The 14,413-nt window shown below is 36.9% G+C and overlaps 1 protein-coding gene across 15 annotated transcripts in view; it reads right to left on the bottom strand.

Annotated features, from left to right (window-relative positions):
- Positions 1 to 13,336, bottom strand: part of LOC139969007 (rap guanine nucleotide exchange factor 2-like) — a 98,429-nt gene extending 85,093 nt beyond the window's left edge. For 5 of the 15 annotated variants that reach the window (XM_071973682.1, XM_071973676.1, XM_071973675.1 and 2 more), the window contains exons 1-2: positions 13,124 to 13,336; positions 5,667 to 6,131 (exon numbers count right to left, since the gene is read on the bottom strand). In XM_071973682.1, the coding sequence (XP_071829783.1) occupies positions 5,667 to 5,750 (84 nt within the window). In that variant the 5' untranslated portion in view covers positions 5,751 to 6,131; positions 13,124 to 13,336. The remainder of the gene's footprint in view (positions 1 to 5,666; positions 6,132 to 13,123) is intronic. The other 10 variants (XM_071973680.1, XM_071973678.1, XM_071973689.1 and 7 more) reach the window with 4 other exon arrangements.
- Between the last annotated feature and the right edge of the window lie 1,077 nt (positions 13,337 to 14,413).

Below are 14,413 nucleotides of genomic sequence, written 5' to 3' on the forward strand. Positions count from 1 at the left end.
TCTTTTCCTCTGGAACGCAACAAGATAATATTGATGAGTGTGTGTCAGTCACTTCTTTCATTTCAAATTTGGTGGAGTACCATGGGACAAAGGTTGGCACAATATTTCTGGTGAGCATTTCTGCGAATACTGTAATTACTAATGCGTTATAGGGTCTACCAGGTTAGCAAAGACTTATGCAACAACAAATAATTTAATGCCAGGTGATCTTTAGTTGTAGCCAATACAGGTAGATACTGCAATGCCAGTGGGTGCTACTAGACTACCAGTAGTATTAAGTATTGACCTCTGCAAATTTTGAATGACCTTGACCCCAAAGGGAACTAAAGCATTTGTATCAATAAGGTGCCTTTCCTTTTACAAGGTTTCAGACTTTAAATGCTGGTGGTCTCAAATCCAAGTGTAAAGTTCATGGAAGCTTTGCTTTTGAATATCAAGTTTATAGGTTTCAAATACTTTCTCCTGCGGTGACCTCAAATGACCTTTGTCCTCTACAAAAACTAAGTTCTTGCACTCACTTACTATTTTCTGCCATGTTAATTACTTGCTACAAAAAATTGAGCCATGTTTACAAATTTTCCCCAAAATTAGAAGATTGGTCACAGGTCTTCCACAATATCTGCAATATCAGACATATAAAATACTTTACATTTTTACAAAAGATGCCTCCAAACTTGAGGGAAAATCTTCAAATGCAACCTGGATTTGGTTGCTAGGCGTGGCCGTATCCTAGCAACCAAAAAGTTTTGAAAAGTTTTTTTGCACAAATCCATCCTTTGAGACATGTGGCAAGACACAATATCAATTTCAGGCGATTCTGAGAGAGTAGACGTTGAGGCCTCTGTTGATTTGACATGTACTGACCCTAAAGATTTTCAGTACCGTTCCTAAGAACAAGAGTAATTTAAAAGAATATCCGACTTTTATTTCCATTTGGAAACTGCTTTAAAAATAATTTTGTGAACAGATATATGTCATGGAGGTACTTGTGGATTAACACTTTTGGCCTTTACATACTGTATGTTATCATAATTTCAATTTACTTTTTAAACATCTACTGTACATAGCAAATTGATCTCCCCTCTAATTAAGGCACTGGTCGGATCCTAATGAAATTATAATAAAAGCATGCACATACTGTATACCTTTCTAGCAAGGTAAGAACAAAAGAGAAAGCAACCATTGAAATAATCTGGCTTATACGATGATACCCGAGGGAGATTTAATCACCAGTGTCATGAGTCACCCATCTTTGGCAAGTCTTTATATGACAAGGATGTACTGCACAGTATTAGAAGGTATTTACTTTCTCTGTAAAGCGCTTTGAGCAGTAACTTTTGTTTACTGATTTGGCGCTATATAAGTCTCATTTATTATTATTATTATTATTATTATTAGAAGTAATGAAGACTGTATACCATCAACTTTCTGTATTGGATTGTGAAAACAAAAATGGCCACTCACCTAGTGAAGTTTCCAATTTACTACTGTAACTGACACAATGATAGGAAGGAGTGTTAGCTCAGTGGTTAGCTCAGTGGCCTTTCAATCATAAGGTCCCCGGTTCGAGTCACTCCCAGATTAATGTATGTCGTCCAGTTACAGAGTTGTTGACAATTAACAATTCATAATCATGGACGTTAAATATGAATGTAAGAGACTGACTTCGGTCAGCTTGCGGCTTTGATAAGCCAATGAGGCTTCTTCGCGAGTTCCTGCTTGCAGGAGGATCTAATATACATCAGTATACAGTAGTAGGCATGTGCGTGGCCCATTGATATAACCACTGACCTATTTCATTCAAATAGGCCTATATCCATTTTGCAGATTTCCAACAAGATTGAAAAAGTTTCATCCTCCATAAATTGTAAAGTACAGAAAATGTCATTTATGATCAGCAACTTTTAAACATACTATATTAGTCAGCTTCAACGATCTTCTGAGGTTAGGCCTAGTGTTAAAGGATACGCACATATTATAAAACTTACTATAAAACTTATTATAAAATATACAGTACCAGCGGCATTGACATTGATGGATGGAATTTGCTAGTGGGCTTCTGCAATAAGAGTTACAAGTGGTGACTAACTTACTGTTTGTGAGTCGTACAAGGGATAATAACAAGTGATAGCCAATATTTTGTACGCTACTGAACAGATTTAAATGCATGTAAAGTGAGGTTTATTGCTTGTGACATTGTTGTTAATTTTATTTTTGTGACTTTTAATTTTTTTTTATTGTGATGGGATTGAACTTGTCATTGACGACTTCTTGAGCACTGCCGCAAACATCGTTGTCAAGGTGAACTTGGGGTTTGTTTCTCAAAAAAAAAAGCAATTTGAAGAATTTGCGTTCGTAACAATGCTGTTATCGCTGACATAAAATATTAAAAAGGGCACGGCGGCCATCGGAGAAAAAGGGCAGGCCATTTTGGCCGTAAAAACGTCAGATTTCCTAAAGGCACCAAGGCCAGTTGGAAGGGCAACGTCGGCCATGGCCGTCGTGGCCGCCAGGAAATTTGAGGCCTGCCGTTCCAAAGTAACCTAAGCTCCTGGACCACGATCAGAGCACTTAAGCGGCTAACTGTAAGAGCAAGAAATTCTAAAGGATTGCAATTAGAGCATGCATCATTCATAAACTGCACATATACACATACAATATTATAACACCATTTATCCTCAAGATTTTGCAAGAAGCCTTAACAACCACAAGAACGCAAGAACCACAAGAACGGAAAAAATTGACATTCAAGTAAAGTTCTCACCACAGACAAACTTTACTGCGCACAATAACATTCATGCAATGTTTCCATATAAGGAATAGTAAAGTTCTGACCTACTGTAACAATTGCGACTTTTCAGAAAAAAAGTTTACAATGGTTGTAAATGTAGCAACACTTTACAGCTTACAGTGATACCTGTAATGTACTGTAGCAGTAGGAAATTTCCACATAGAGCAGAACACTGGTATTAGCATTGCAAATCCAGACACAGTAATCCAGGCTTTGAGCTGGAGGACTGAGGTTACACACAAACAGGCAATGAATCCTCAACTCCTATATCAGTAAATGTATTCATAAAAAGCACTCAAAGATGTGAAGTAAGGCTCATCTGTTAAACCTCTGTATACAGTAGTAGTGTACAACAAAAGTTCTAAATCCCATGACATGACAACAACAAAAATTCCATAGTACCAAACTAGAATCTCTTTATGTCAATCAGCACCAAGTGACTCATCCCCTGTCCAAAATTACAGTACTTTGCAAACTCAACTTACTGGTTGAGTACGAGTTTGCAACTTGCATCACACTAGACAATGGATGCCAAAACTTAACATGTACTGTTTCATTTTGTAATATTCCTACAGGGTAAGAAGAGCAATTTTGAATCATTGACTTGTTTAAGAATGAAGCTGTAATGAAGCAAGTGATATGAATATTAAGTCAACCACATGCTATTTATACACACAGGAACATTAAACAGCCTAGTAGCGGAGTGTGTTACAAGGTTAAATACATCACTGACTATGTACAGCAATTGTAAACAAAGATTGGTTTTGAAAGTCATGACAATAGCTTGGTTGGTTTTGACATATCAGTTTAGTATGTTCAACAATGTTTAGCTTGTTACATGGTCTTGGACATATAATTTACATTCCAGTATGAAAATTTTACATAACTATGTGAATATTTTTACATCATGTCTAGTTGATCATTTTCCAACAGCTACAGTAATTGTATATCAGTTGACATACATGTACAACATACCATATCATTTTACAAAGTGGACACGTTCTCACTAGGTGCAACACTGGGAATAATTTAGTGTTCAAGTTTTGTGTAGCAGTTTTGAAGGTTCATCATTTTGTCTTTCATAACATGCAATGGTTCCTGTGTACAATACTGCTGGATACATCTATGCACTAGTAGAGCAATTTGAACATTTTTGAAAGGATTTTGGATGTGATACGGGATAAATATTCCCTGCAATATACAGTATATGTGGTGACATTTTACAGAAGTGACATACAGTACTGTATCTTGTGGGGATGGGCAGTGTCTTACTATAAGGCTGCTATGCCTCTGTGATGAGTAACCAGATCATAAAAACACTGAAAGCTTTTGCTTTCTGTTATTCCCTGAAGTGCTATTAAAATATCCCTCTATGAATTGCTATGAAACTGACTAGCATATTCAAAAACACAAGCAAATTACTGCAAGACAGTCAGTAGATACTGCTGCTGTTGCAATCTCAAAACAACCAGATATAACTAATGAAGGTCATTTTCATCCTTGTTTTGAATGGACACTTTCTATAGAAGGCATATTTGAGGGAATTATTTTTCACAACTGGCACACAAGTTTGCACACTTACAGTAGTACCCTGCTTAACCCATGAATATCAAGTTAGTTGCAGTACAGTATAAGCATGCCAATAGGCATCCATTGCTAAAAGTCCCATTTCATCTACAGTACTTTAAATATGACTATCTTGCAGTGCAGATTCAGTTTGATTTACTGTATACCTCTTTTGTTCTGTCCTCTGGAAGCTTTGAAGACATATATTTTGTATGAGATCATTCCATACATTAGAAACAAATGCAAAAGTTTTGCAAGTGATGACCTTTACTGACCAAGTGATAAACAAGTTTCTTGCATTACTGCAAACCTACTGTACTATTCCTATCAGGTATGAAGTGACTTCAACCAGTTTTGTTAGCATTAATGTGCTGATCAATGGAATCTATTGTATGGAATAATGAGTATTAAATTTCACTTGAAGCTCAACTTTCTGACTTATTACATATTAGGCAGTTTCAATTTGGAATTTGAGATCAAATATTTTTCACCTTGACAAAAACAATAGAGGTTTGCTACTTACAATAATGTTACAAGAGAAAAAAAGTTTGCATCCCAGGAATGCAAGCCCCCCAAAAAGTTTGCATCCCAGGAATGCAAACCCCCCAAAATGTTTGCATCCAGGTGAAAAAGCTTGCGTCCCGATCAAACACCAATTGCATTTATTGTATGACCTACTTTTATTAGTGTAGTTGTAAAGATGAGATCGTATCACTGCCTATACTTTGTGAATGTTGTGTGTGGTGTTCGAGCGGGATGCAAACTTTTTTTCACGGGACGCAAACTTTTTGCTCTCGTAAGGTTACTGTCACTCCAACTTTGTTTCCTATTTCACCAGGACAACATTAATGAAAAAATCAACATGAAATTATGTAGCCTAAACTTATCCTTTATTGAAAAGCTGTTTAAATATATTTATCTTTTGCATACAGTAGGTCTCTGTGAAGTTATGAAGTTTAATATTTCCATGCAATTCAAATGGACTAATCCAATTCACAAACCTACAGTATCAAGAACCACTGAAACAGAACATCTTTTCTTGCCTTCATTATTTGACAGTTCTTACTTCATGTCATACAACAGACTGTTGATACAGTACCTATTACTTTATAACAATAGTTTAAATGCAAGAAACTAGGGCTGGAAAAGATATACAGTAGTTACAATATCTGTGTCTATTAAGGTCTCACCTGTAGTCTGAAAAACTGCAAGTGGTAGATTCAGAAGAGATCAATGATTGTGACACTGACACATACACATCATCTGAAGTCTCTGTGCCCCAGATAATGATTCAGTTTTATGTACATACCTCTTTTGTTCTATCCTCTGGGAGCTTCTGAAGACATCGTACAAAGAGCGGATCAACGTAGGTCGACATCTTGAGCAGATTCATGTCGAGTCAGACCAAATCAGTATGGTGAAGAAACTCTGTGAAGACCAGCCCTCTATGTCTTTTCTAAGTAAACGTCCATATCGAAAGGCTTAAATGGAAGAGACGTGACATCAAACTCTCGTCGAGAAATCCAAGTCACATGATGCTGGTAGGGCTTTGGAATGATAAACGAGCTAACAGGGCACAGTGTATAAAAAGTCTGCAAAAACAGCAATGGTATCAATTAGTTCTGTTACTTCCTTGTTAAGAGCATCTATTATTTAAGTTTGTTGTCATTCTTCTTCTTGGTTAATTATTTTTTCTCCAGTTGCTACACAGCAAGGTTGAACACAACTTTGCAGAGCCAACAGTTAGTCACTGAAACCTCATATTAAGGGAAGTCTGTATTAAAAGAAAAAGAGAATGAATGTTGTGATGAACTGCAATTTCAAAACATCTTAAAGGAAAAACTGTAGTGAAAAGAATAACTTAGCCAATATGGAAAATTGAAACCAAAATTCATTGGTCACTTTTGGTGTTGTTTAACTGTAATAGCATTTAAACTTGTCACTGTAGAACTATAGTAACGAACTTGCATTAGTGCTGTCTGGAAAATTCATTAACTCTTTTTATGGCTTTATTGCAAGGTCACACACACACAAACAACACCAGATACTGTAAGACAAGAACAAAGCCAATATGGGCGCAGCAAAATTACTTCTAACAGTTGCAACTAACCAACCAGAGTAACGACCCAGACTAACCCAGTAACCACTTGGCAGGTTCAAAAGTCTTTGAAATGTTAGACCCTTACTGTAAGAAGGCTGGTCTTGACACCAATGAGATCAAGAAGTACTGTCCTGTATCTATAGTCATTTACCTTACATCTGAAAATAAATGAACATTGGTCGCAACCGTCACATATATCATTACATCACTGAAGATCCATGCAGATTCCTTGTGCATACACTTGTAACCTCCCGATTAGATTACTGTAATTCCCTTCTGCAGTCTGTGCCTTAATCACTCATCGGTCGTCTCTAGCTCATACAAAACACAGAAGCCTGCCTGATTACTAGGGCTAAACGGTATGACCACATGATCACACCAATCTTCATTGGCTTCCTTTTAAGTACTGTACCTCATCCAATTCAAAATATTGGTCCTTACTGTACATACATGGCAATTCATCATTTGGCTCCATAGTACATACAGTAATTGATATGATTAAGAAGCATCACACTAAACTCACTCTAAGATCCTCCAAAAATCCCTGCTTGATGTAACTGTGAGTCAGACAAATTATTATGGCGACTGGGGTTTCAGTGTGACAGCTGCAAACTGTGGAACTCTGTACCACAAATTGTTAGAGATGCTAACTCCTTATCCCATTTTCGGTGTAAACGTTCTTATTTCAGGAAGCTTAAAAAGTCCTTGTAAAGCACTTTAGAGCAAGTCTTGACTCAGTAGAGCACCATATAATTTTTTTATTATTATTATAATATATTATTAAGATCCTACAAAGGTTTGCTTGCAATGTAAGGCAGACGTAACACCTGCATCATTTGCAGTTACTAAAGCTAGTTGAGACTATGAAGTTGGCAGAGACTTAGAGAAGTTGGCAGAGATGTAGTTGCACAGTACACTAGTGCTGATAGTCATAACCGATTAATCGCCAGTAGTCGCGATTACACTTTGGGAAGTTTGATTAATCGCACTCAAAACCTAAGTTGCGATTACTTGACTACAAGCTAGCACTACACATAATCTGCTATAGAAAAACAGCCTAACCTATCAAAAACAACACTAAAGCCTAGCCTAGAATGTTTGGCCTATAGATGTTCAAATGTACAGTTTTGTATATCACTAAGTTTATGTACAGTTTCATCGAAACTTGTGACCAGCTAACTAGCACTGTGCTGTGTTAAAATCGGCAAGCACCTGCTCCGGTTAGTTTAATGCATTTGCTTGTCAGTAATACGCTGAATCTGCAGAGCAACATTCAGTCCTAGCAATGTTTGATCATTGCTAGGGATGCACCGGATATCCGGTCCGGCCGAACTATCCCGCCGGATAGTGAGCAATTATCCGGTTCCGGCCGGATATATTTCAAAATCTGGCCGGATCTTTTTCAAAATCTGGCCTGAATTATTCCTTAAAAAGGTGTTGGTATTAACTTAAATCAATGTAAACTATTTCCAAAAATTAATAAAAATATTCAAAGTAAGGAAAAATTAGGTTTAACATGTTTAATTTAATTTTCTCAATGGTCTGACCCACTGTTTCTAAAGATCAACCAAAATAATATACAACTACTGTAATAATATGAAGCTCTTTTCTATTTTTTTTTACAGATAATATTGCGGTGTCAAAATTTGTTACCAAATAATGAATAATAAAAGACATTTCTAATTTTTGGATCCGGTGCATCCCTAATCATTGCACATAATTGCAAATTCGCAAGTTATTAATCTTGTAGGGTTGCCAAAGTACTAGTCATTTCTTCAAACATGTTTACACTTACTTCATTACTGGCCTGATTCGCATTTATCGGATGTCTGATCAAGTGTGTCGATTGCGGTGTAGTTTAATTTCAATGTGCAAAATATGTGCCTGCTATAGCGCTAGGCTAGAGCCTAGCCTGGAATATCTCACTTCCTTAAATAGAAAACTCTTGCATACTAATCATCACACCGAGACAATGTGTTACATCTATTCATTGTTTGCACGTTTGCTTTTATTGCTAGTAATTCATGCAAAAGTTTTTGATTTACTATAAAGGATTTTAAGAAACGTTGTAGATTGAGAGTTATTCACAGTTTTTGTTTGGTAGATGATTCAACATGATTTAGACACCACACGTTAAGACACGAAAGAACAATTAAAATCGGGGCACAATGAAGAAAGATTTTAAATTTCAGGGTAATTTGGACAGCTTATGAAACATATAATGTCATATCAAATACCTATACTGAGGTACAGTAAATGCAATCACTTCTCATGTTTGAATTTGTAGTATACATTTTTCGTTGGTTCTGATTACAGTTTTTGGCATCACCTTATACTCCTTTAAAAATGAAAGTAAAATATCAAGCCAGAGGGTAAACATATTCCTACTGTAAGAGTAATGAAGCTAATAGCTGATTTGTAAAGGCTGCTCAAGACTTCTGTATTTTTGTCACTAACTTAAAGTACTATGGAAACCTAGCCAACTTGCCCATATTCACTACATTTGTTGTGTAATAATCTCATTCAAAATCTGTTGCAAATTTTTGTAAAGCTCTTTTCGTTTCCAAGATATACACATTTTAATTTTGACAAATCTTGGAAACTCATTAAATATGTGCAAACTATGATTTGGAGTGTTCACAATTTTGGTTTGTTTTAGCTAATAACTACAAGCCCACATATATCATTTGAATAATGTGATGTTCGTCATTTCAAATAAAGCATTAAAATATCTCAAACCAGAATGCGAAATGGCTTAAGGTTTTATAACTTCATTGCACTAGACTTCTGCTTGTTAACCAGAGCTAGCTGGACATTTCAATATACTATAGATGGCCCAAACTGTGATTTTGCATAAAGGCTTGTCAGAGTTTGACCTCTGGTGACCTCAAGTGAGATTTGACCTCACAAGCAAAAGGATTCTTATACACAATATATGGCAAATCCATATACCATGCATGAAAAGTATCCATGATTTCTACCATGAGAAATCATGTTTTAGAGGTTTTCCTCTACAAATATATTTAAAAGTACTCAAGCTATTTGGCAACCGTGACTAAAAATCTACTCGCCAAACACAAACTTCACTCTGCACTATGACTGCTGTTCAAGTCTCTATCATCCATAGTACAGATCTGCAACATCAATACTTTCTATGAACAAAGGTTGGGCACTTAGGCAGATACACGGTGCTACGTAATTGCACATTGGAAAATTATGTTTCGTGCAATATGAAACTTAAACTTTTTCCACCATAAGTAAGTAATTGATGAACAAAGTAAAACATTTCGCAGAATCGTAAATAAGCAGCTACAGGCCTACTGTAGTGTCTCAAACAAATTATATAAAACATCTGCAAAAATACCTACAAAGATAGCTTGGCTTATGTTACATTAGGGCTCCTCTAGAATATACACTACTGTAGGAATATACTATACAGTAGCTACAGTAGGTGTGTGCGAGTCCTAAGCCTATACAGTACCTCACTGCTAATTGAACCACTACTCGATTAGCGTACATTTTCCCCCTTATTTATCTTGTCTTTTAGCTGCAGATTAGTGTGTGAAAAATATCGCCATTACTCCTTTACACTGCCTACATCAAGCTACCTTTTGTAACGCAATGAAAATCTAAGATTGGAAGAGCATCTACAGTACCTTCCACTCACATCTGGTTGAATAAAAATCTTTGCAAAAAATCCTAGCAGCAATAACAGCAAACTTGTCTAAAAACTCCATAAATTGTTGAATATTTTGCAAATTATGACTGATGGCATGTAGGAAATGTATTAAGAAATAATTAAGGAGATGTTTAGCAACCTTGATTGTATTGGTATTCTGACACGAAACATTTTTTCCTTCACATTTTTGTGTTAACAAACCCAATTTTACCCTACTCAGATGGGGATGACTAATTTTTATTGTTAGTAGTCTACACCTGGGCAGCTAGTACTGTATACTCAGATGTGTAGGTGTTGCCTGCGCATTACCAAGTCATGATGATATTGATCTTTTTTTAATAACTTTTTTAATTGGTTGAGAAATTAATATATATGAACCCAAATAGGTTATGAAATGGAAAATTTTCATGTCTTGGAATGGTTTATCTACATTACTACAACACCACCCATGCACCACGCCAAAAATTCGCTGTCAAAGTATTCCCTAGAGACCTCTCGAGCTGCCACTCGTAATAAAAAATCAAAGCTGCCCACCGCAGTTCATCTGACGTCATCAAAGGAACCATTTCAGCCAAAGCCAACTCCCCGCTTTTTACCGATACGGCGTTATACAGTTTACTACATGCTAGTAGCCTAGTAATATATTGTGTACAGTATATACAGTATATGCTGGAAGCAGGTCATGTGCTCCAAACCTAGATATAGACTACCTAGATGACACTATAGTGCTTCTTGTCCATTTATTACATAGTTAGAAATCATTGCAGGTTGTTATGAAACTTATCAACAGTTTTTCCCCCCAAAATGAGTTTCTTCCATTTTGTCTGGAAGAAACCTATTTCTTCCGAGTGGAAAAAAACCACGTTTTTTTTCTGAAGAAAAAATTCAGAAAAATAAAGTAGTCCATGTGCCCACACATTGAGATTGTAATATTTACTGCTAAGTAATCTTTAATGTTACAAAACGGGGGCCGTGTTATTCTGCCAACGGTACATTCCGCCATAGAAAATGTGCTCTTTCAGCCATAGAAAAAGTGCCATTACGCCATGTTACTCCGATGGGGCTAGAGCACTTTTGTATGGCAGAAAGAGCACATTATTGTGGGTGAACTGTAAGCCTACAGTATATGCACTGTATATTGCTTTGCTTCACACTACCTAGGCCCGCAAAATCCACAAAATCGGTCATATTTAAATAAAAAATCAGAATCGGTCTTTGTAATTAACAATCAAACTAAATTAATTTGATTTATTCAACCAACTATATTATATATTTGAAGACAATGTATCGACTCATACAAACTTACAGTTAAAACTATTCAATCATTACAGTACATTAAACAGTGCTGTTTATCTATATCCAGCAAACTGTCACATTTGAAAACTGTGCTACTATCCTTCCATGCAAATCAAAGAAAGTTTCATCAATACATTCCTGTGTAAACTCCATTACTAAAATGTACCTTTCCGTCATTGGTTCGAGCCTTTCCGCCATGGTGGAAAGGATCAAAACCTATGGCGGAATGGCACTGGAACCATACAAAACAATCTGATCATCTCATTATTGAAACAAATCACCTACCGAGCAGTGTTTCTTCCAAGAGACACTGCAAAGATATTACCTGCAATACTCTAGACCCAAGGCTCTGTCATGACAAAGAAATATGTTTTTCTGTTTAGTGTACACTGTTCAAGATTTAAATTCAAAACTTTATAAAGGATAGGATTTCATGAGTTAAGAATGGAGGAATGGAAGAATGATTTGGATCCATCTGACATTGACTTTTTTACACTCAAAACTTAACACTAACTTGTTTTTCTAGGTTAAGCTAGACCTAGGCTAGGCATAACTAATATTGCTGTTTTGTGCCTTTTCTGAAGACTGACTTAAAGGCATTGAAGACTCGCCCCAAACCGCGTGCGGCCATTTGAAAAAGTTAACTTTGCACTGCTCGCAAGTGACTTTTTGTTCGTGTCGCTACAAAATGCAGACAGTACAGTAATGAAACATGATACCTTGTTATCTTTAGCTAGACCTGAGATGTCCATCGCTGTATTGTTTGACCGCAGCTGTATGTACTGACTGTACACTAGTGTCTTATTACCAATGGTAGTGCAAGCTGTGTGTGTATTTTCTAACACTTCTGTTACACCGCATTCGAAACTAGGTCAGATTACCAGCATTAGACGTTTCTTTTTGCGTGAGTCTTCACACCCTTTAAGCCTAAGGAATGCTCTTATTCTTAATGTTGCATTGCCTTATATTTTCATGGTTTTCTGGAGATAAGGGAGCCTGTAGTTTGAGGTAATACGCTTAGTATTATACAAGTATACCAAATTCACATAGAGAATGTATGTATTGGTCAAAAAGGCTATGGCCTCAACCACTGTGCCTATTTAAATAATCCTTGTGCTGGATACCTAGAATATGCCCTCAGTTAGGCCTTATTTATGTAGGTCTAACTTGTATAATTTGTAAGTTAGTGACCTAGGCCTAGGCTCACTTTAAATTTGATTACTTAAAAGTTCTTCAAAATGCTTCTTCCGATGACATCAGTTTTCAAGGAATTTCTTATTCTTTATGTAACGCTGAACTTAAATTTAGACCCTAGTTAGGACATAATTTACAATCTGCCTGATTCCCATGAACTCTGGTCAAGGAATGATCAAAAAAAACATTCGGTACGAAATGAGAAATCTTGCCAACTTTTCCTCCCTCACTCTGTAAATCTCTGTCTAACTTGCATGTTAATTACTCGTTCGTTATCGTAAGCAAAGACTATCTTCTTATACTGCTATTAGGCTAGACGTAACGTTAGACAGCACTCTCTGATGTAGTAGAAGTACGCCTAGGCCTAGGCTCTAACTTGTCTAATGTAACAATGCTTCCAAGTCGAGGTTAGGCCAACTACGTACTACTAGTACTAGGCTATGCTACTTCAATTTGTAACAGCATGCCTAAAACGTTCTGGAAAGTATATACTTACGGTATATTTGAGTTTATAACCAATAACAAAAGGCGCTAATTCTTGTAGGAAAGATTCAATGCCAAGAGAATATATCCACTAAATAGTTCCAAACCATAGAGATACCGGATACCAACGGGTAAATTTAATTTACGTCGCAGGTGTACACAGGAAACCAAGATTGGTTTCACGATATGTAGTTAGAAGGGGGACTACGGACACATCAACCGCTATTCCTAACACAGTACAGAAATACCAATTAGGCAGCCATGATTCACTGACATAATATGTGTTTCATGAAGTAGCGCCCTCTAAACACACCCTTAAGTACTGTGCGCCGAGTACGTTATTTCAGCTGTATGAAGTTTTATTCAAATTGCCTTGTTATATTATAAAAGATGTTACTAGTGGGAAGGTGAGGGAACAGACGGGACCGTGAAGATGCAGGGGCCAAACCCCTCCCATTTACGCATGCCGCTACTGCTTTTAGACGTTTGTGAGCAACGATGTAACTTTTTTCCTTCACATTCTGTTGAATAATTACCTAGGCTGCTGTAAACGTTTCTTACTTTCAGGCTTTAGCATTCGAAATGGCGGAGTTAATGATTGCAGTATAGCCAGGCGCGTAGCCAAGGGGGGGGGGGGGGGCGAAGGGGGAAGCCGCCCCCCCTTGAGCATATTTTTAATTTTTTTTTTAATGTTTTTATGATATCGCTAGTATTTTCAAAAGAGAAAATGCTAAGATGCAACTTACAAGGCCTGGGAAGTGCCATTTCCAGCGATCACTCCCAACCCAAGGCCCCTTACATCGAGACTCACTACTTTACAGGAATAAATACTACACATTATCACTGGTTTAATACGAGAGCGATCTTCAGTGTATATATATGTCAACACATGATCATGATATTAACCAAAATGCCGAGAAGCGAGAAGGAATACTTTCAGAGATAAGTCATGCATTTTTTTTGGGGGGGGGGGCAAAAATTACATTTAATACAAATCCAAGATTTTTACTTATGATCGCCTACAGACTTAGGAAATGCCATTTGGGACCTCAATTGCAAACATAATGAGCCAAAGTTCTTGTCATTCATGTTTTAAGAACATCAGCCCCTTACATCGAGACTATAACAGTATGGTCACGACGATGACATGAAGTGAGTATAGTACGTGTGCCTTAATTGGAGAGGGAACGATCATCAGACAGCGATCTAGTGTGTACTACATACACGTGAAGGCATGATCTTATCCACAAGCCCGAGAAGCGATAGTTTGTAGAAGTCATCCAAGGTACATTGCCTGGCCATG

Source organism: Apostichopus japonicus, chromosome 6 (assembly GCF_037975245.1).
Source record: "Apostichopus japonicus isolate 1M-3 chromosome 6, ASM3797524v1, whole genome shotgun sequence".
Taxonomy (NCBI): domain Eukaryota; kingdom Metazoa; phylum Echinodermata; class Holothuroidea; order Aspidochirotida; family Stichopodidae; genus Apostichopus; species Apostichopus japonicus.